Below are 7,812 nucleotides of genomic sequence, written 5' to 3' on the forward strand. Positions count from 1 at the left end.
CCTTGTAGATTTGTGTACGACTCCATTAATAGATTATGTTGATGCTTTATATGGTTTTATCTGTAAGGGTGATGTCAAACGCATGCGTTTTTCACCAGTTTGAATAAAGATAATTGGTCAAACCTGTCAAAAACGGATGCATTTTCAAAAAAAACATGCGTTTTTTGACGGACTGTTTAAAAACAGGCCAAAAACGTGATCAAAACGCCATGTGTGGCATCACCCTTAGGCCGGTGCCACACAGGGCGCTTTGTCTGCGCTTGCAAACGCAGACAAAGTTAATTTAACGCAAAACACCGGCGGCTCGTTCCCGATCGCAGGCGTTTCCAAACGCCGATGCGATCGGGCCGAGGCCCGCCCCGGTGGGCGCGACTTTGTCTGCGTTTGCGTTTGCAAGCGCAGACAAAGCGCCCTGTGTGGCGCCGGCCTTAGGGTTAAAAGCTGACATAGTGATCCCTGCGCATCGTCTTGGCTACTACATTCATAATATTATGTGTGAGAAGGTGGTATAGGAGCATAGCTAGGGTTAAATTAATTTCCAGCATCATTCTATATAAAAATATTAATATTGCCAAGTCTGAACAAAGCCTTAGAATGTTATATTCTCATGTAGCGGCTGCACTTTAGCTGCTGTAGAACCACAACTACCAGCACTTGCAGGACCATTCATGGCCATAAGTAGCACCCATCCATCCACAACGTGAATAGAATAAACTCTACTATAACACAGTGCCACCCACAGGACAAATTATCATGAAGAATTGCAGAAAGCTCACAAAACATTCCAGACCAGTGACCTTTGAGTAAAATTCATGCACAGCGCCCGGGACACACAAAGCCCATATTGTGTGAGGAGAAATAATTGTTCCCATGAATCGGCTGCTCCCTTATATATATTTGGTGGAGATGCTGTATCATAGTGCTGGTGCCCGGGTGACTATGTGAGGTGGCATTGTACGCCCGGGCAGGGAGAGACGCGATGCAGGAAGTTCTTCTGTACAGGGCCCCAATGGCCTTGCAGACAGAAATCAGGCCACATCATTGTAAGTGGGATAAGGGAGGGCGGTGCAGACGACTACTCCACATATACACTACGAGGGTCTATACCTGGAAGGAGGAGAGCAGTTACCATGACAACCACAGACCCAGCAAAGCAAATGATTAAGACGTCTTTAATGCAAAACCACAAATATGCGCAAGAAAACCGTAGAGGAGCGAAACATACGTGTCACAGCAAGCAAAGGAAAACATGGTCATGTCACATACAGGGAAGTGCACCGTACACATTCCTGGAAATAATGACATCACTATCACCAGCACACCAGATACATCAGATAAAGGCAAATATGGACGTGATTGCTTGACCCTGCCCAGTCTATCAGATTTATGTCTGTCCAATTCCAATCCAATTTAGATAAGTGGTGCCAGATGTACCGGCAGCTACTTATCTCCCTCCTCTATAGAAATGACATGGCAGATGTTTATGTGGGAGTCTGGGAAGACAGCTGTCCCCAAGCTATCCCGTCTATGGGCAAATAGCAAAATCGGAAATAGGGCTGGAGTCCTCTCCCTTTTGGATGTATGAGCACACAGGTAGTGGCCAGTGTTTTATCCCTTGTGGCTGGCATTACTTGGACATGTCCGGCTTCTATTATCCTGGCCAGTGGCTATGAAATCCTGTGCTGTAATGTAATGATGGTGTCTATACTAAACTATATGTCTATACTATATGTACCTGTGAACAGAGTAGACCTCCCCAAAAAAATAGTGGGTGCATCCGCCAACACTAATTGGGCCAAGCCATGGATGTCCCTTCCAAAATGCACAAGCACCTTCTGGCTCCGCAGACTTGTTAACTTTCGGCAACTCTGTGCGGCTGAAGTTCTGGATTCTTAGAGAAGACTCTGAGACGTTCAGATACATGGAGTGTGCAATATTTTCCGACTGGGCAGAGATCTGACCGCTTAATGGATACAGATGCCTATTTCTGGTTTTTTATATTAGCGCAGGTTATGGATGCACAAATAATTCTTGTATACTGCAAGCACATCCAACACACACACATATATATATATATATATACATATATATATACAGACATCTCTCAAAGTCTCTCCATTTCAATACATTACCATTTTTTCCACTAGGTAAAATACATTTTTAAAAACTGTTTGCTGTTTCTTTTACCTCTAAAGACATTGGAGCCCAATAAAGCGTAACACTTGAGTCCAGTGTCACATTGAGCGTAACACTTGAGTCCAGTGTCACATTGGGCAAGTGGATAAAATAGTGCAGCATGTAATATTACTATATTCCCAATAAAGTGACGGACACCATTGTACTTGATACTATCTGCCAGGCCATTGGCACAATTACAAGGCTTCGCCATCACAGTTACATGAGAATCCGAGCACAGATGCAGCCATGATATATATATATACAGGCCAACGCACAGATACATCAGTACAGGGTGAGCGCTTTACACAATGTATATACAGTACATCCTGTTAGGTATATAGGGTGAGGTCCACACAGGGAGTAATGAGGGAAAGTGAGGAAAAGTGACATCTGTGGCTCCAGCCCTACCTATATATACAGTAGACATCCTGTAGCAGCAATGTGACTGCATCCCGTGTGTGTGTGTATATAGTGTACCAGTAAGTAAACCTCTACATATTCCTATGATATGTATGATTATTATATATCCACAAGTAGGTGTGTGTATGACTCCATGTACATGTGTATGATAAATCTATGTTCACATCCAGTGGATGCAGCATAATAGCTATGTATATAGGTACTGTATGTATAATAAATATAGGTGTATGTACAGTATATATGTATGGTGGTGAGATACATATACGTAGAGAGATGTGTGTGTATTTATTTATCCGAAGGTATATACTTATACTTCTATTTATATATGTAGTGTATGTACATTATACATCCAGTGGTACAGTATATACATGTAGGTGTGTGTATACAGCCAGTTGTGGAGTATATACATGTATATGTGTGTATACACCCAGTGGTACTGTATATACATGTATATGTGTGTATACAGCCAGTGGTACAGTATATACATGTAGGTGTGTGTATACAGCCAGTGGTAAAGTATATACATGTATATCTGTGTATACATCCAGTGGTACAGTATATACATGTACATGTGTGTATACATCCAGTGGTACAGTATATACATGTAGGTGTGTATACATCTAGTGGTACAGTATACACATGTATATGTGTGTATACAGCCAGTGGTACCAGTAGTTGTACAGTATATATATGTATATATGTGTGTATACATCTAGTGGTACAGTATATACATGTACATATACCGGGTGGTACAGTATATACATGTATATGTGTGTATACACCGGGTGGTACAGTATATACATGTATACATGTGTGTATACATCTAGTGGTACAGTATATACATGTATATGTGTGTATACACCGGGTGGTACAGTATATACATGTATATATGTGTGTATACATCTAGTGGTATACAGTAAGGACCCCCGTAGGAGTAGCAGTTCTCTATCTACTTGTGGGATCTGCCACCTCTGCTGCCACCCCAACCCCACCCTGCCCCCTGCCCCCAGCCCCGGCCCGTGCGGCGCAGCCCGGGCTCTCCCGGTGCCCGGCGTCTCTTACCTGAGCGGCGGGGGAAGACGGGGATCCCACCAGGCAGAAAGCCACGCCATTCATTTAGGTGGAGGGGCCGGGAATCCCTGGCAATGGCCGGAGCCTTCCTCCTGTGTCTCCGGCTCGCAGTGTGTATAAGTCTCTCCCTCCTCACAGGATGACAGAGGAGCTCCCCTCCCCCTCCTACTGCTGCTGCTGGAGGCGAGGGGGAGATACAGGGCAGAGCCGCCACTGCCGCTGGGAGGGGGCGACGAGCTGTCACACTGGGGGCACTGACACAGAGAGGACACAGGGAAGAGGAAGGAGACGCAGGCTCACACTGATAACACGCCGGGAGATAAAGATGGAGACGCCGCATAGGAAGCTGCCACTACATGTGTGTACATACATCTCCCATCACCTATGTACAGATACTCACTGTATCCAATCACAGAGCCGCTTCTAGTTCAAATCTGCACCCGGAGAATAACAAACTGGCCTCTGATTGGTTGTGATTACTTGATTGTTTTCAGAAATAATGACGAACATTTGATGCCATGCCGCTAGAACAGTGTTTTACCAAATGACCAAAGTAAATCAACTAAAAAACTTTATTTAGTCCACTCTTCTTTAGTCTCTTCCACAGTTCTGTGACTGTTGTAAGTTTTATTGGCCATAACTTTGTCACCAAGGATTTTCCAGAGGTGGTCTATAGGGTTTATGATGCTGTCTCATGTTAAATTGCTGGCTGATTGAGTGAAGAACACAAGAATGTGTCTGATACCCACTTGCATTTACTGTGTCATGTAGCTGTGTGAGAGGTCCAACTCCTGCTTCAGAAAACATTCCCCAAAACATGACACTTCCTCCACCACCTTTCACCAACTTCTTTACACACTTTTACATCTTTCCCCAGTTTGTCGACAATCATAAGCTTTCCCATGAGATCCAAATAAATTAAACGTGCTTTCCACCGCACAACATGCTCATCATCAAAGAAAAGCAGTGGTCTAGACTCTTTCTGCTAATGAGATATATATGCCCCAAAATAAAAACGCATGATAATTTAGAACTTGTAGATCATCTAGAATAGCAGATGGCTCTCCAGAGGTTCCATACATATGACTAGAACAGCAAAAACATGTGGTCATTGATTCATACATAGGGAAACCTGTTTCAGCAACACACCAAATTCTGCACAGAAATTTGGTCTTCTGGAATTTTGGTAATCTGCTCATAGGGGGACAGCTTCCATAGAGTATAACGGAGGGGAAATATGGTCCTTTAGGGAGAAGGTCTTTTGGAGAGATTTTTACTTTAGATATGTTATGGTTTCTCCACATAGATATATTTCACACCTCTAGAACATTATTAGACACTTCGGGGCACATGTATTATTGCATTTCTGCTGCCTCTTGTCAAAGTTTGCTGTCCAGACACTTGTGTGTTCCTATGTACCTCAGTCTGAGTTACCTAGTTTGCACTTTTTTATTTAATTTACATGTAAAACATGTATGGGACAGTTGTATTTTGATTAGCGCATAAAAGTCTGTAATTTTCTCCAAAATACGGGCTTAAGAAGGCAAAATCATCTTCTGCAAAGATACATTAGGAGCACTGCAACAGACACACCGACCGGCCAACTTCTTAACACACTGGCAAAAAACTCCCAAAAAGGCACAAGAAATAAAAAAAAAAAATGTGCTAAAGTAAAAAAAAAAACAAGTAAAAATAAAGAACATGTCCCCCATTGACACCCTAAACTGTATACACCCCTCTGTAGTGTCACTGTAACCTCCCATGTTATGTAGATAATTTACCCTCTACAATATGAATGACATCTGATGGAACATTGCTGTCAGATTTATACACATTCTGTACCAAACAAAACTGCATATGACAGAAGTGATATAACATTTAAAATAAAATTGGTTGTGTGTAGGAGTAAGACACCACATACATCAGGGGCACAAGTCGAATGGCTTTTTTGCTGTACAATAGTCTTTACCCCAATATGTCAGCCCTTTCTCCCTATAGATTGTAAGCTCTTGTGAGCCCGCACTCCTATCATGTCAGAAACCAAATTTATAGAGATGTATAAAATTCTCTTTAACAAGTTTTTTGTTTCAATTTTTTTCCTCACATTTTATTTCAAAACTCATATACTGTATTTATCACATTCTTTCCAATAGACTTCTCATGAGACCTTACTACACTCCTGTAAAAATTATCAGAAAAAAATCACCATTAAATTAACTACATACAAAAACCTGAAGCTGACCTAATAGAGAGCAGCATTATTTGCCCTATACACTATTGTTCTTTATGTGCCATGCCTGGATTTAGATTCATAAACTGCAATAAAATACCTGACAGTGTTTTTTTTACCCATAAACAGATTTTTCACTAATATTGAAAAACATTTTATAAAAGTTATGGGGCGGGTACCTCTTTATTCGCAGTAGGAAACTGAATAACCCCTTCTTCCATTTAAGGATTATCGAGGCCACTGTGCTCTTAGGAAGCTTGAGTGCTGCAGAAATTCTTTTGTAACCTTGGCCAGATCTGTGCCTTTTTCAAAATTCTGTCTCTGAGCTCTGTGAGCAGTTCCTTAGACCTCATGATTCTCATGTGCTCTGACATGCCCAGTGAGGTCTTATATAGAGAGGTATGTGCCTTACCTAATCAATTCCAATCATTTAAATTAAACACAGCTGATCTCCAATAAAGGAGTAGAAAAATCTCAGGGAGCAATCACACATGTTGTTAACGCATGTGTTTTCAAACGCGTCACAACAGCTGAGTAGAGGAGATATGACTGATTATATTGCTGTAAGCATTGCATTTACAAAACACATGTGTTAACGCAATGGTAACGCAATCATTTGTTAACAATGTGTTAACATTGTGTCAAAACATGCGTGTTGACATTACTGTAATCAAGCCAGTCTCTTTTTCTCAACTGTTATAATGCATGAATTAATGCCACATGTAAACACACCCTTAAGGAGTAACAGAAGGAAATACACAGCATATGGTCTGAATACTTTTGACCATGTGATATTTCAGTTTTTCTTGTTTAATAAATTAGCAAAATATCTATATTTCAGTTTTTTTTTCTTTCAAGATGGGGTGCAGAGTGTACATTAACAAGCCAAAAAAAGTAACTTTTTAGATCTTGCCTATTGGTTGCAATGAAACATGAGTGAGGGGTCTGAATACTTTCTGTACCCACTGTAAATGTCATACTGCCAATCCTACCTGACGTTAGTAAATATAGTAGTTCACCTTTTTGGTCAGATTGTATTCTCATTCATTATAATTGTAACTAGTATCTTACTAGTTTTCCATAGCATGCCAATTAAATATCACACCTGGGGGGGGGGGAATGTGATAGACTTTAGCCAGAATTGTGTACAAAATGACCAGAACGTCTATGAACTATGGAAGTAGCCAGTCCAAAAACATCAGGGACAGTTGTTGCTTTGTTGTCCTGGGCATTCAGTTTAGGGGCTATTACATGGAACAATTATCGGGCCAATTATAAGGAATGACAGAAAGGCCAGGGCCACACACACAGATCTGCAGAACGTTCACAGAAACCAAAGATTATTTTTTAAACGGGATGTGAAGAGGATTCGTTTTAGTTCTGCTCAATATAATGTCACTGTAAAATGACATGGGTTAGGCACTGGCAAATTTGCATGGCTAACACTCTAGGGATCATCTGATCATCGGTTGGCTGACTGCCAAAAATGAAACGAAATCTACCATTATGATAAACCAGGGACACTTACTCATAGATCCAGGCACTGTGGCTGTGGTAATCTTCTTATATGTGTTATCCATGGCCTCCTACCTTCTAAAATCAACTTTCACAATTAAACTAACGAGCCTGACTCTGGGGGCTGTTACCCGAATCCCAACATTCTCTAGTTTCACAGGCTGTTACATTGTGCAGGAGCACAACCCCCCCCCCCCTTCATTTGTGTGCTGAAATGTCCTCTGCTGCATGGAGACTACATCAAAGTGACATCAGCACACAGAACTTTCCCCTCCCTCTGCATGATGTAATTTTACAGAGAAAGTTTCAGTGCACAGCCGGAGGGGGAAGAGCTCCTTGCACAGTGTAACAGCATGTGAAGCTACAGCACGGAGGAGCCCTGGTAGCACCCCTCCCAG

General features: G+C 41.7%; 1 protein-coding gene across 1 annotated transcript in view; it reads right to left on the minus strand.

The window, feature by feature from the left end:
* ARHGAP23 (Rho GTPase activating protein 23) overlaps positions 1 to 4,046 on the minus strand; it is a 70,856-nt gene extending 66,810 nt beyond the window's left edge. Inside the window, exon 1 of the mRNA XM_072111584.1 lies at positions 3,661 to 4,046. Within this exon, the coding sequence (XP_071967685.1) occupies positions 3,661 to 3,714 (54 nt within the window). The 5' untranslated portion in view covers positions 3,715 to 4,046. The remainder of the gene's footprint in view (positions 1 to 3,660) is intronic.
* Positions 4,047 to 7,812: the final 3,766 nt, after the last annotated feature.

Source organism: Engystomops pustulosus, chromosome 6, assembly GCF_040894005.1.
Source record: "Engystomops pustulosus chromosome 6, aEngPut4.maternal, whole genome shotgun sequence".
Taxonomy (NCBI): domain Eukaryota; kingdom Metazoa; phylum Chordata; class Amphibia; order Anura; family Leptodactylidae; genus Engystomops; species Engystomops pustulosus.